The sequence below is a fragment of the Acomys minous genome (genome assembly GCF_964271855.1).
Source record: "Acomys minous genome assembly, chromosome: 3".
Lineage (NCBI taxonomy): Eukaryota > Metazoa > Chordata > Mammalia > Rodentia > Muridae > Acomys > Acomys minous.
Window position 1 is genome coordinate 56,028,062 of NC_140485.1, and position 15,810 is coordinate 56,043,871.

General features: G+C 41.1%; 1 protein-coding gene and 1 pseudogene across 2 annotated transcripts in view; both read left to right on the forward strand.

Annotated features, from left to right (window-relative positions):
• Positions 1 to 15,810, forward strand: part of LOC311593775 (high mobility group protein B2-like) — a 529,125-nt pseudogene that overhangs the window by 310,543 nt on the left and 202,772 nt on the right. The gene's annotated exons all lie outside the window — the stretch shown is intronic.
• On the forward strand, positions 8,201 to 9,130 carry LOC311593468 (olfactory receptor 4B1-like; the record flags this gene model as incomplete). The annotated part of the gene is made up of 1 exon (XM_084774810.1): positions 8,201 to 9,130. The coding sequence occupies one exon, from the start codon at positions 8,201 to 8,203 to the stop codon at positions 9,128 to 9,130; it is 930 nt and encodes a 309-aa protein (XP_084630936.1).

Sequence of the window (15,810 nt, forward strand, 5' to 3'; positions counted from 1 at the left end):
ATCCAGTTGGGGCATTGTTTTCCCTATTATTTGGTAATTACATTTAAATTTCCCTTATGTATATTCACATTTTAAGAATCTTGTTGTGTGGCTCCTCAAGTGGCCCTTAGTGTTAGTAGTCCCTCCTCATATTATTTTCCTTCTCACCATCTTCCTGTTCACTCCCTATTTAATCCTCCTATTCTATTCTGTCTCTCCATAACTGTATCTTCCATTTCTTCTTCCTTGGAAGATTCCTTCCTACTCCATAGTCCTCTACTCTATACCTCACTTCTGTGGTTATACAGACTGCATCCTGCTTCTCAGATATTCAGCAGCTAACCTTGACATATAAGAGAATACATATTGTATTTGTCTTTTTGGTTCTGGGTTACCTCACTCAGGATAATTTTTTTCTAGGTCTACCTATTTACCTGTAAATTATATGATTTTTTTTTAAATAAAAGCTGAATAATGTTACATTGTGTAAATGAACCTCATTTTATTTATTCATTCATCTGTTGAAGGACATCTCTGTTGTTTTCAGTTTCTGGCCATTATGAATAAGAGCATCAATGAACGCGGTTGAGCATGTGTCTCTGTAGTAGTATGTAGAGTCCGTTGGGTATGTGCCCGCGAGTGATAGAGCTGGATCTTGAGGAAGATTTATTCTCAGCTTCCTGAATAACCTCCACGCTTATTTCCATAGTGGCTACAAGTTTGCATTCCTATACTCCTATCAGCATTGGATTAGTGTTTCCCTCAATTGATATCCTCATCACCACAGACTGTCATTTATCTTATTGACCTTTGACATTCTACTGGTATCAAACAGTTTTATAAACTGATAAAATTAGTTTTTATTTTATTTCCATTATGACTGTGGATGTTGGACATTTTCAAGTGTTTCTCAGACATTTGAGTTTCATCTTTTGAGAATTCTCTAATTCTATATTCCATTTTAAAATCTGGCTATTTGTTTTTCTTGCTCTCTAAGATTTTTTATTAATTAATTTATTTATTCACTTTACATCCCAATCATAGCCCCATCCCTCCTCTCCTCCCAGTTCCACCTTTCCTTCACCTACCTCCCCCCCCCATTCTGCAGAGAGGGGGAGTCCTCCTATCTATTCACCTCAGCTCATCAAGTCACATCAGGACTGAGTCCATCCTCTTCTCTTGTGGTCTGTCAAGGCAGAGTCCTATCAGAGGGAAGTGGTTGAAAAGCAGGCAGCAGAGTCCATATCAGACCAATGCCTGGCCCAACCCAAGACCCACCCCACAGAAGAGACCCAACCCCAGACACTATTAATATTCTGCTATGTTTGCAGACAAGAGCCTATTAGATTTGTCCTCTGAGAGGCTCCACTCAGCCGTAGTTCAAAACAGACACCGAGACTCACAGGCAAACATTGGACAAGGAAAATTTGGGGGAAGGATTAAAGGACCTAGAGGTGACAAGAGCTCCAAAAGAAGACCAATAGAGCCAACTAACCAGGGCCCAGATAAGCCTGTGGGATCTGAAGCAGCAACCAAGGACCACGGACTGGACCTAGGTCCTCTGCATAGATGTAGCAGCCGATGGGCAGCTCAGGATTCGTGTGGGTCCACTAGTAAAGGGCTGGATCTCTAAGATTTTTACTAGTCTAGCACCATTTGCTGAAGATGCTGTCTTTTTTCCAATGTGTATTTATGGCTTCCTTGTCAAAAAAAAAAAAAAAAACAAAACAGCTGTTCATATGCATGAAGACTTGTGTCTTGGTCTTCTTTAAATTCCACTGATCAATGTGTCTATTTTGATGCCAATATGTTGCTCGTTTTTTTTTTTATTACTATATATCTGTAGTACAATGTGAGATCAGATGTGGCAATGCCTTCTGCAATTCTTTTATTACTCAGTATTGTTTTTAGATGTCCTGAGTTTTTTGTGGTTCCATATGAAGGTAAAATTTTTCTTTTCAAATTCTGTGAAGAATTGTGTTCGAATTTTGATGGAGATTACATCGAATCTCCTTTTGGTATGATGGCCACTTTTCACTATATTAATTGTATCCATCCATGACCTTGGGAAAGCTTTCTATCTTTTGTTATCTTCTTCATTTTCCTTTTTCAGTCACTTGAAGTTTTTGTTATGCAAGTCTTTTACTTGTCTGGTTAGAGTTACCCTAAGATCTTATATTTTTTTTCAGGGTATTGTGAAATGTTGTTTCCCAGATTTCTTCCTCAGTCCATTTGGTCATTTGTGTATAAGAAGGCTACTGACTTTTGTGTGTTAATTTTGTATCCTGCTATGTTGTTGAGAGATTATCAGCTGTAGAAATTTCATGGTAAAGTTTTTAGGGTCTTTTTACAATCATAGCATCTTCAAATAAAGATTTGTTGACTTCTTCCCTTTGTATTTGTTCCCCTTTGGTCACCTCTAGCTAAGATTTAATATACTATATTGAATAGATATGGAGAAAGTAAACAACCTTATCTTGTTCCTGATTTTAATGGAACTGCTTTAAGTTTCTCTTGATTTAAGCTGATAGGTTTGGTGTATATTGCACTTACTATGTTAATGTATTTTTTTTATCCCTAGTCTCTCCAGGGATTTTTATCATGAAGGAGTATTGAATTTAGTCAAAGGCCTTTTCTGCATCAAATGAGAACATCCTGTGGTTTTTGTCTTTTAGTCTGTTTAAATGGTAGATTACACCATTATATATGTAGAATCATCTATGTATTTCTGGGATGAAGCCTACTTGATCATGGTAGATAATCTTTGTGGTTTCTTCTTGGATTTGGTTTGCAAGTAATTTGTTGAGAATTTTTGCATCTATGTTTGTTAATTTATTCACTTTACATCCCAGCCACAGCGCTCTCCTTCCTTGCCTCCCAGTCCCACCCTTCTTCCCCTATTTCTCAGAAAAGGAGAGCCTCCGTACCTATCCACCCCAGCTCATCAAATTGCATCAGGACTGAGCGCATCCTCTTCCCCTGTGGCCTGGCAAGGCAGTGATGGAAAAGCAAGCAACAGAGTCCATGTCACAGACAGCCCCTGCTCCCCCTATTAGTGGATCCACATGAATCCTGAGCTGACTGTTGGCGACATTAACACAGAGAACCTACGTTCTGTCCATGCATGGTCCTTGCTTGGTGTTTCAGACTCCCTCTGGTCCCCGGTCAGTTGGCTCTGTTGGTCTTCTTGTGGCGGCTCTTGTCACCTTTAGGTTCTTTTCTCCTCTCCCCCACCTGGGGAGAGCACCTGGGGTGGGAGGACAGAGAGAAGCTGTGACCAGATGGAGACCTGAGTCAGGGCAGGGTCCTGGGGGAATGTGAAGGGAACTGTAGTTGAGACTCCTAGTAGCAGGGGCCTTGAAGACTGAGAACAATACCCTGTAACTAGACGAGACTCCTAGTGGAGGGGGAGAACACCAATCCACCCACAAAAACTTTGATCCAAAACTCACCCTGCATAACAAAACAGGCAAGTATAAAGCTAGGAAAGATAAGAAAGAAAGAGACTGAGGGAATGCCCAATCAATTCCTAGCACAAACCAAGATCCACACCATGGAAGAGAGCCAACCCCTGAAACTATTAATAATACTCTACTATGCTTGCAGACAGGAGCCAATCAGAGTTGTCCTCTGAGAGGCTCCACCCAGCGGTGCTTCGAAGCAGAGGCATCTATGTTTGTAAGGTGAGCTAGCCTGTAATTCTTTCTCTGTCGGATCTTTTTTTTTCTCCTTTAGAGATGTATTCTTCTCCCATGAAATACATTCTGACTGTAGCCTCCACTGTCTCCACTCTTCCCAAGTCCCACCCTATCCCCCCCAGATCCATTACTCCTCCGTTTCCCTTCAGAAGAAAAGCAGGCCTTCCAGGGATAGCAACTGACCATGGGATAACAAGATGCAGTAAAACGGCACAGACCCTCACATCAAGGTTGGATGAGGCAGCCCAGTGATGAGGAAAAGCATCCTACGAGCAGGCGATTCAGAAATACCCCCATGCTCACTGTTAGGAGTCCCACAAGAACTCCAAGCTAAACAACCACAACATACATGTAGAGGACCTAACACAGACCCATGCATGCTGTATGATTTATGATTCAGTCTCTCTGAAGCCCTATGAGCCCTGCTTTGTTGATTCTGTGAGCCATGTTCTCTTGGTTTCTTCCTGTACGTGGACTACTACTAGTGCCATCACAGTGTGTGATGTTGCCAGCCTGCCACATGAATTCTGAAATAATTCTGTGAAAGAGGAGCCATTGTACCTAAATGCCTTCTCTCTGGTTATCAAAGCACAAAATTTTCCTGCTGTCTTTGGAACTTTGTGCGCAAACAGACTGAAGGAGATATGGCCCAAATGCTTGCTGTCAGTCACAATGTCAAAGATCATTGTAAGGTTGACTGTGGCTGCAACAAGCAGTGACAGGGGGCAGAATCATCTGCACAGTCAACTCTTTTGTTTTATATAGAGGTAGAAAGAGGGGAGAGTAAGAAGTGAGGAGAGATGGCAGGACTATAGTGGTATAGTTCATCAACTACTTACCCAGAATTAGTGCCCTGGGGCTATGCTATTTATAATCTGATTTATTTTCAGTGGAAATGTGTAGGGAAATCCTTTAAAGTTTCTTCTTTCATTACCTTTCCGTTGCATTACTAAAATATTATGGTTATTGCATGGAATTAATTGAAACAGTTTGATTCTGTCCTTACATCAGACTTCATTTGGCAAAGTTTTACTCTAGAGGACAGAAATTCTATGGGGAAGTTGGTCTCTTGACTACAGTGTGTAGCTTAATTTATTTTAAATAGTTCAAGATTCTGAGCACTTATTCACAACTCTCGGAGTCTGAATGAGTAGGTAGGATTCCCACAACCCAACAGGAACTTAAAATTTCAGGGTTTTCTGGTGTTTGTGTGTGTGTGTGTGTGTGTGTGTGTGTGTGTGTGTGTGTGTGTGTGTGTGTTATTTCTTAAATCCAAATATTGTCATCGATTCATACCCCTTAAATTTTATTTGTGATTTGTCTTAGGTGTTATCTATCTTCTTTTATAAAACTCCCAAGACCACTGGAGATTTGTCCTTCAGGCTACGTCAGATCTTTGAGTCACAGTTCAGGAATTAGCCAGCTGTTATGAAGGATCACAGATTTTTTAAGTTAGTAACTGAAAACACCTAGAGTGTGGACTTGGAAAGCTAACTAGCCTCTCTCAGTTTCTATCACTTTATCTACAAGTAGGAGGTAAAACATCTCTCTGAATTGTTTCCGTTTCACCCTAAGAGGGTTTAGCTGATAATGATTTGGTGGCGCACTGTGCCATTGGTGAGGTATCTGGTGGGTAGTGCTCTTAGTTAAGAGACTTTATTTGCTAAGATCTAGAATTTAAAGGAAAGAATACAATGGTCATCCCTACTCCAGCTGCGTTACAAAGTTCAAGCTAGATTCATCTTGAATGTCTTGCAGTTCCATCTTATTCACCTCTTTGTTTCAAGGCGATGCGAGCACACAGCAGCTCTTCTGATTTCAGTGTAGATGACATAGCCAGAAGCAAAGAACAAAGTTTCTTAGAAGCCACATGATGTTGGAAATGGAGTTTTCTCCTAGATTCAGAGTTCATTTGTTGAATGAGATAATTGCCTCTGTATCCATTTTTGGAGACAGTTGTAATTTAGATTCATAATTTTATGCAGCATCACAGAGCATAGACTTTTAAAGTCCTTTGTAACTTTGGGGTTCTGTGAGGCACCATTTGGGTTTAAGGACACTGGAGCCTGTAATAACAATTCTATTGCTTCATATAGCGGCCAGGTGTAATTAAAACATGAAACTGTGATTTTTATTTTCCTCAGGCAAGGTACCACTTGTAATAACGCAAATTCTAGGAGATTACTTGGTATATATTCTACACGCTCACGTACTGACTTGTGCTTCCATGTCTTGATCCCTTTGTCTTCTGTATTTCTGGGAGAGGCAGCTACGGGAAGGAGTAGGGACAAAGAAATGGGGGCTAGAGAGAGAAGAAATACAGGAAAGGCTGAGAAGATAGACAGATAAATAAGAATTATTTTTCGAAGAGGAATTGTAGAATGCCCCCTACTAGGTATTTTTGTTGATGAAGCTTGGCAACACGGGTTCTTACATGATTTTCCTCATCTCTGAGTGTCTCCGAGTGGGCCTAGTAAATTTAGCTTCATTTATGTAATGAATCAGGAAGAGATCAACAGAATATCAGACAAGAGTTATGTGTCTGGATTGTCAAATAAACACATCCCTGCTTCTGATAGTTGGTCATTTGTATTTCTCTCCATTTACATGCAACACATGTGCCCTGTTCTTTTTAGGTATAGTGTGGTAGTTAAAGAGCACAGCTGTTGTTGTCTGATTGCTGGCTTTCAAATTGTAGCCGTGCTGCTGTGTAAACGTAGGCAATTTAATTCACTTCTGTATGTCTCTGTTTTCTCATTTGGGGAAAAAAGAGAAATAACAATCGCACTAATTTCATAGGTTTGTTGTACATGTTGACTATACTAATGCATATAGAGTACTTATAAATTTGTCATATAAATTATGTAGCTTGAAATGATACTCTTTTCTAATAACCTGAGATGAAAACAATTGCAAAATAATTGTAATTTAATACTTGACAATGTAGTTCTTAGTAAGAGATATAAATACAGAAGCTGAAATTGTAAAAGATTCTTTTAATTTTGCTGGAAGAAACATGATGTGGCACTATTGGAACAGAAAGCCACAGAGCCTCACATAGCAATGAGGTTCACTGTACAGCTTAGAAAGAAGGAATACCAAAGAAAGAGGCAGTGGTACACTAGGTTAGGATACAACATCGTAGCATTCAATTAGGGGATGACAATACAGGTGCAAGAGTTTAAAATCAGCTTAAGAAGGCTCTTACATTTCCTCTGATGATATCGAAACTCATGCTGAGGGCAGTGGGGAACAGTTGGAAGGTTTTAGCAGAGAAGTGTGGTTAGATTTGTCCATAAGAAAATGGACTGAAGCATTTCCCTAGTGTTTAGAGAGGAGAGGATTTATGTCGGATTGCTTAGTTAACGAAAACTCACTGAACCAACAGGATTGCTTTTGGTCCTAGAAGATGCCTAGGCCTGGCAAGGGCAAGGAACGGGTGTTCCTGGTGCTGACGAACAGTGTAGGTTTGTGGAGGAAGAGAGGACTCTGACATGAAAATACACGAGTTGAAGTTTGCTGGATAAGAGAAAGAACTGTTGCGGTGTCTCAGTTTTGAAAGGAATTAAAATCCAGGTAGAGGGACTCAGGGTTGCCCTGGTTATTTGTAGGGAGCAGAGTGAGCTGAGGAAGGAAGGGTGCAGTGAGTCAAGTTTTCTGATTTCTGTTACAAAAAGGATGGGCCGGGCAGCTGGAGAGTTAACGACCTTGGTAATTTAGGTGTCAGCTTTCTGAGTGTGAGGAGACGACAGCAAGAATGAGGAGAGGCCACACTAGGGATATGATGTAAGCCAGATTAATGCATTGGGCCGGCTGGATATGGGAAATGACACAGGCACACCAATGAAACATTGACCTCAAAGCTGCAGGGTCAGGCAGCTCGGAGGGTAATGGGATCATCAGAACACATTTTAAGTCCCTTAGGTCTTCTATGAAATCACAGTGAAGTTCCACCATCCACATGTGGAAAAAGTGATTCTGCATCGTCTCCCTATTTAGAAACTTGGTTTCTCAGGTGACTGGATAGTCCTGGTGATTAAAAAGCCTTGCACTAAATTACTCTTCTTTTTTTTTTTTTTTCGAGACAGGGTTTCTCTGTGTAGCCTTGGCCATCCTGGACTCACTTTGTAGACCAGGCTGGCCTCGAACTCACAGCGATCCGCCTGCCTCTGCCTCCCGAGTGCTGGGATTAAAGGCGTGCGCCACCACGCCCGGCTCAAATTACTCTTCTTATTTCGAAGTACATGCCATACTGAATTTAAGCATATGGCTTGTTGTGCCCTTGAACTTCAATGCGATTTTGCTGCTGACTAAGTTTTCTTTAAGAGCATTAGCCCTTTGAGTCAGTTTCTTTTGGCTTCTATGAATGTCTAGCTTCTCTTTCTCTTCTGAAGCCTTTCCTCTTGTTTCTGCCACACAGAGATATTCTTCCTGAAATAAACAATGTGAATAGTGTCACAATTATTTCTTGTTTTATTGCAGGTTCTTCAACTGCTGGTATCCAGCACAACTGAACTGAACCCATGGCCAGGGCAAATAACGTGACTGAGTTGATCATCACTGGCCTTTTCCAGGACCCAGAGGTGCAGAAGGTGTGCTTTGTGCTGTTCCTTCCTGTGTACCTGGCCACTGTGCTGGGCAACGGCCTCATTGTTGTGACAGTCAACATCAGTAAGAGTCTGCGTTCCCCCATGTATTTCTTCCTTAGCTACTTGTCCCTGGTGGAGATCTGTTACTCCTCTACTGTTGTCCCTAAGTTCATCACTGACTTACTTACCAGGATTAAAACCATCTCCCTGAAGGGTTGCCTGTCTCAGATCTTCTTTTTCCATTTCTTTGGGGTCACAGAGATTCTCCTGCTTACAGTGATGGCCTATGACCGTTATGTGGCCATCTGCAAACCTCTTTACTACACAACTATCATGAGTCGACCTGTGTGCCACCACTTGGTGGCTGGCTCCTGGATGGGGGGATTTTTTCACTCCATAATTCAGATTTTCATCACTCTCCCCTTGCCCTTCTGTGGTCCCAATGTGATCGACCACTACTTCTGTGACCTCCATCCCTTATTCAAGCTGGCCTGCACTGACACTTTTGTGGTAGGGGTTATTATGTTTGTTAACAGTGGATTGTTCTCTGTATTTTCCTTCCTTTTCTTGGTGTCCTCTTATGTTGTCATCCTGTTCAACTTGAGGAACCATTCTGCTGAGGGGAGGCGCAAAGCCCTCTCTACCTGTGCCTCTCACATTATGGTGGTTGTCTTGTTCTTTGGACCCGCCATCTTCCTCTACTTGAGACCTGCCTCCACCTATACTGAAGACAAACTTGTGGCTGTGTTCTACACGGTCATCACCCCCATGCTGAACCCCATCATCTACACACTCAGAAATGCAGAGGTGAAGAATGCTGTGAGGAAGTTGTGGGGCAAGAAAGTGAACTCAAGTTTGGAATAAAATTTGGAATAAAATTGCAAACATGAAACAAAAAAGCAGCGTGACTACTGCAGTTAGAACTTGAATCTGCCTTTAATCATCAGTGAAGGCACAGATTAAAATATATATATGTTCATGGTTTTTGATTTATTTGAATTCATCATGTCATACATATCAGTATTTTGGAGTATGTTCAAATTGGGCTATTTTACATCTCTTTCCCAGTGATCTGTAGCATGTAAATGGTAGGGACAGAATTGTTGTAATGTATGGATACAAAACACAGCTCTCACATCAAAAGGAATAAAATAGTTTATTCTTGAGCCAATATGAGTAGATCCAGGTTACACCAAACATCATGCTTGACTCTGGCAACAGGTTTTTGGAACAACAGCAATAACAACAAAAATCACAAATCAAGGCATTTTCCAAGCTCATTGGTGAGAACAGAGGGTTGACAGGCTATGGGACAGTGCTGGGGGAATCTCTGATACTGGCTTCAGATGGTGTATGCTGACATTCTTAGTTTTTGAGTTGGTCAAGCTGGTGGTCTATTAAGTTAACACGTTCCCCCAAAGATTCATGTGATAGCCACTAGGACATTAGGTGAGACACACAGGTGGACAATGGATAGATATAAGTGACTCTAAAGCTAACCCAGGATAATCTGGCATGAATCTACAACATCCTGACTCTCCGTAATTGTAAAATTCTAATCAGCCAGTTGTTTAGAACCTTAAACACAGGCGTGGCCTTTTCCTGGGAACCTCAGTTCATAAAGGGAACCCTACCCTGCTACCTATAAGTTTGGTGACGTTATCTTTATTCATTTCCTCTCATATGTTACCATACTTGAGTATGTTAGAGGATCTTGGCATCCAATGGCAAGCACTCATGTTTTGCCTTGTTTCCTTGCAATTTTGAAGAAAAGTCCCAGGACTCCTTCCCCAACTCTCTCTCTACACGTGATCCCTATGCTGACCAAACTGAACCACCAGCTTGTTCTTCGCTCTCTACATGTGTGTTCTTTCTAGGTAACCTTACATTACAGGTCACATACAGCAGGAGCCGAGACACACAATGAATAAAGACATCAAGGTGATGGCAATATTATTTATCATTTGAAAGGGGAGTGGATCAGATATGAGGATACCAGGAACAAAGGGAGAATTTTCTTAGAACTTACTTTGATTGAGCTATAGCTATTAAAGTGGTATTAATATATCATCTCGCAAGGAAAAGATATCACCTTTACAAACTGCATGCGGATTCCCCTGATTCCCTATTTGAATTGGTGTCATTACAGTGATCCACACATGTTGCATTTGAGTAAACGGCTTTTTTTCCACACTTCAAAGCCTTTTAACATCCATTACTTCCTGGAATGTTTAAAGCAGTTCTATGCTGTTAATATAGTAGTAATGAATTATTCCTAATGTATAGCTGTAGAGATTTAATGTCATTTAGATTGGATTTTGGTTGAAAAAGAAAAAAACAACAACAACAGACTCTGAAATGAGAGAGGAGTGAAGAACTAAGTGATTTAGAGCAGAAACGTCTTCTATCGTGTTTGTCCGTCATCAGGTCCTTCCATTCCCACGTTTACCTTATTATGCTACAATGGGTGCTGGAGCTTCGTGCACAATGGATAATTGACAATGGACAAACGAGTTTTGACAGACTCACACACTGTTTCCTCAACAGCTAAGAGAAGACACGGAGGCGTCTCATGTCCTTTCACTCACACCACTTCCTACCCGTCCAACAGAAGCTGCTGCTCTACTTTCTATCAATCATTATGTAGAGAGTCAGGTTGTGTACATATAAATGCTAGCATTGTGGTTGAACGTTTTTGTATCTGTTGTTACTCTGATTTTAATGTTTTTGAAACTTATTCGTCTTGTGGAGTATAATAATTTCTTATTCTTTTTATTGAGTGGTATGCCATTGCATGATTACACCACAGCCAATAAAAGTCTTTTTCATTCATGAGAACTGGTATATTTCAGTTATTAAAATGCTGTAAATATAAGGTGTGAGACATAAGAGTGATTGCTGCCCAATCTGACTACCTGAATTTGATCCCCAGATCCCACATGATGGGAGGGGTGAACCAACACCTGAAAATTGTTTGCTAACCTCCATGTATGCACTGTGGCATACATATACCCCTCCCTGCAAATAAATATATAGTAATTTTTTTCCAGACAGGGTCTGAGTGTGTAGCCTTGGATGTTCTGGACTTGCTTTGTAGACCAGGCTGGCTTCGAACTCACAGAGATCTTCCTACCTCTGCCTTCCTGAGTGCTGGGATTGCAGGTGTGTGCCTCTGCACCCAGCTTTGAGATGTATTTTTCATAACTATTTATTTTTAAATTTAAAAAATTTACTTACTTTACACCCTGATAGTAACCCCCTCTTTTGTCTCTTCCAGATCCCACCCTCCCTTCCTCTTTCCCCCATATCTCTTTCCCTATTTCTCAGAAAGAGGGAGCCCCTCCTCCCCTACCAACTGACCCCAGCCTACTAGCAAGTCTCACGGGGCTGTATGCATCCTGCATCCTACATCCTGTACCAGGGGTAACTGATCGAAGAGCAGGCAACAGAGTCCATGGCTGACACTCTCCCCCTCCCCCTTAGTAGGGAATCCATATGGAGACTGAGCCATCTATCAGCTACATCTGAGCAGGAGCCTGAAGCCTCTGCATGCATAGCCCTGGATTAGGGCATCAGATTTAAGAATAATTCTTCTTGGAAGGAAAACTCCTACCCAAGGAGAAGTATTTTAAGTCCCTATTTTGTAAGAAATCATACATTTCATCACTATTTTCACCAGTCTACTTTCCACATCCTCCTCCAGGGTCTAGCCTGGTGAGTACCGCCTACCACACGGATCATGCTTATTTTCCCACAACCTGCCGTATCTAGCCTGGGTCCCACAGCAAGTGCTCCAGCCTCGGCCTGTGCAGTAGCTAAGCTCTAGGTTTCCACCAGGACTTGCTCTACCTGCAACCACCCACGTGAACCTTCTGTGCTGCTCCACCACCTCACTTGGTATCCTGATTCCCCACATCCTCCATCAAGGCTAGCCTGGTGAATAACCCTGACGTCCCCATACACACCTTTCCCACACATCACCAGATTTAGCAGTGGCCCCATAACTACTGAACTAGCTTAGTCCGGCCTTCCCTATCTGCATGGCAAAGGAGCTCTAGTCTTGGGCCAGGATCCTCACTACATATTACTCAAACGGAGGTATCTCCCATGTCATAGTCAAATTTACCACCCAGATAGATACACACCCCCTCCAGGCTTGAACAGGAAACATCATGTTTACCAGCTCAGTCCCTCTTGCCCACATGACTTCATTTCACTTGAATGTTTCTGATCTCAAGACTCAGCCCACACACCCATGTGTTCTCTTCTTTCCCAACCTGCTCTGTCTCAACAAACAAACAAACAAACAAACAAAAAAATGAAACCCAAAGATCTAACAAAGAAAGTCTATAAGCCAGATCTCAATGCAAAACACCAATTATGTGAGAGATCAAGCCAGTATCTTGTCTCCAAAAGTTCCCAGTCCTGTAGAAATGCTTATAAAAGAGGATTACAATAAGGAGAAGAAGAGGACCAACTATATTTGCGGGTGCTATGCTACTACATATCAGAGATCCCGAAAGTTCTACCAGAAAACCTCTAGAAATGATGAAAGAAGTCACCAATCGGGCAGGATAAGCAATCACCTTACACAAGTCAATAGCTTTTCTACACACTAATAGCAAGCACACAGAGAAGACGGTCACAGCACACTCCCATTTAGTGTAGACTCAAGGAAAATAAGATATCTAGGAATAGTAAATCTAGCTAAGGAAGTAAAGAACCTCTATAACAAGAAACCTAAACCTATGAAGAAAGAGATAGGGAAAGATAATAGAAAACGAAAAGACACCCCATGCTCATTGGCCCTGGTGACATTAACGTTACGAAAATAGCCATCCTGCTAAAAGCTATTTGCAGAGTCAAATACAATCCAAATCCAAATCTCTACCTTGTGCACAGAAACAGAAAAGATATGCTAAAATTCATATGGAACCACAAGACACCTTGAACAAAAAGAACAATGCTGGAGAGATTACAATTTCAGATCCTCAGATACAGTACAAATGAAAAGTAATAAAAGTAATATAGTATTGACAGAAAAAGTTGGCATGTAAATAAATGGAACAAAACTGAAGACCCAGAATAAATACACATCAGTTGAGCCATTTACCATTTCACAAAGATGCCAGAACAGCAAACCTCTAATCCATATAATGTATGTATAAATATGCATATATAGTTTTAGTGGGCTTTTCTTTTTCTTTTTTTTTAATTGAAAGTAGCTTTTTCCAACAATATATTGTGATTATGGTTCCCCTCTCCCCACTCCTCCCATTCATCCTCAATTCTCTTCCTTTCCAGACAAACACCCTTTCTGTCTCTTGTTAGAAAACAAACAAGTATCTAAGGAGTAATAATTAAATAGAATAGGAAAACATAAAACAAAATATTGGGAAAGGACTAAAAAAATTAACAGAAGGAAAAGAGCTAAAGAAAAGCTTTTCTCTGGGTCGGAGTTGCTCTTTCCAAGACTCTAATGACCATCTAACAACCTTCCCACCTGAAATACCAGTCATGAGAAACTCTCATTTGAGCTGTTAACCAGGGCTTTCCAAGAGACTCCCAAAAACACACATTACGTTGGTGCTGCTGTTGGTTTCTCCTCAGAGGTGGCAGGCAAATCCCTAGTGCTGAAGACTCCACGCCCTTCAGACACTGGACCCTGAGACCTTTCAGCTGGAACTCATCTGAATGCCGCCTTCCCAGGAACTAGCTTTTATGATACCAGAAGTCACCATGCAAGCTTCCGAAGGAGGGAAACAATCAACAATTCTACTTAGCTATGATGCCCACGAACGATGTCCATGAGGACCATGGCGTGATAGTCCTCAGGGTTCAGTAGTAGGCAATGCACAACTTGATGGTAGCCAATAGTTCCATAATTTGGCTTTGGACTTGTTCAAGAAGAACAAGGGGAAACCACTCCTGGAGTGGGCGCCTAGCTAACTACTCAGTGCTAATGAAATAATGGTGACTGCAGGAGTGTCTACAGCTACTAATGTGGTAAACGGGCACAATCTTTAACAACGATCTATAAACATCTGTCCCTATACTCACAGCTAAGTATAGCTTTAATCATCATCAAGGACACTTCTCTTTACAAAAGAGAGAGGCCACTACAGAAAACCATAACCAATCAAAGTGCAACCATGGAGCCCAACCACAATATCTATCAGCTATCTATCTGTCTATCTATCTATCTATCTATCTATCTATCTATCTATCTATCTATCTATCTATCTATTATCTATACCTATCTGTCTGTCTGTCTGTCTGTCTAACACTTCTTCACCTAAGGCTCAGGGAACATTATGGAAGAGAGATCTGCAAAATTGTTGCAGGCGGGGAGTTTCCATAAAATTGTATCAAGTAGTAATATCAGGAGCTACACCTACAAAGTGGTGGTGTATACCTTTAATCCCAGAACTCTAGAGGCAGAGGCAGGCAGATTTCTGTGGGTTTGCAGTCAGCCTGGTCTACATAGTGAGCTCCAGAACAACCATGATTATGTAGAGAGACCCCCATCTAAAAAATACCCACCACACCCAAAAATAAACAAAACAAAAAACAAACCACCTCAAATAAAGAAAAAAAATGTAAACTAAAAACCAAACCCCCAAACCACAAACTAAACCAAGCCAGACCAAAAGACCTGAAGAGATGCATCAAATTCCCTGCAACTCGAGTTAATGATTTTTTTTTTAGCTGCTGTGTGTGTGCCAGGAATCAAACCTGAGTCTTCTGGAAGAGCAGCCAGTGCTGTTTACCATGGGTCTGTTACTGCAACCCTAATTATTCATGCTCCTTCGTTTCTGTGAGTCTTTGCTTTTATTCAGGGGTTAAACATGCAAAAGGAAGTTTCAAACTTTTTCTTCAGTCTTAATAGGTCTTATGTTTTCCTTATTAATAAGTTTAACTTTAACACACTTTGTTTAATCTTTATTCAAGATTGAGTTTTTATGAGTTGCACTTACATAGAGGATATTTTGTTTGAAAAAAATGCTTTTATAGCATCCGTAAGATGTTTTGTCACAGAAAACCAAGTACATGTAGGCATGCTCAAAGCAGTATAATGGGCTCTCATGTAATCTACTCGCATGGCATCTTTAATGATTATCAGTTTAGAGCAAATTAAATCTCTCTATTCCAGCGTATCTCAACGGGAGGTCTATGGCCTTTCCAATTTGGGCTATTCTTTGTTATGTAGGAGTGTGCTTTCTGCCTTGTAAGAGACTTCTCTGCATCCTTGTTCTCTACTTTTTAAATGTCATTGGAATTTTTCTTCTCAACTGGGTTGGACAACAAGAAAGTGCCATTAGACCGAACCAGACCCCCTCTGAGGCAAGGCCGTCTTTAGCTGAGAGTCTCCGTTTTATACTATTTTTGTCTGTTTTTTCCCCCCACCACAGGCAATGCGATGACCTTTTCGAATTTCTTGACATGTATGTTTCCTAACCCTTGGGCCTCTCTTGTCAGATGTGTCATTTTAGATGAAGCCACCAGATTAAGTTTAGGATGCGTAGGTGAATTCTCACCTGCTA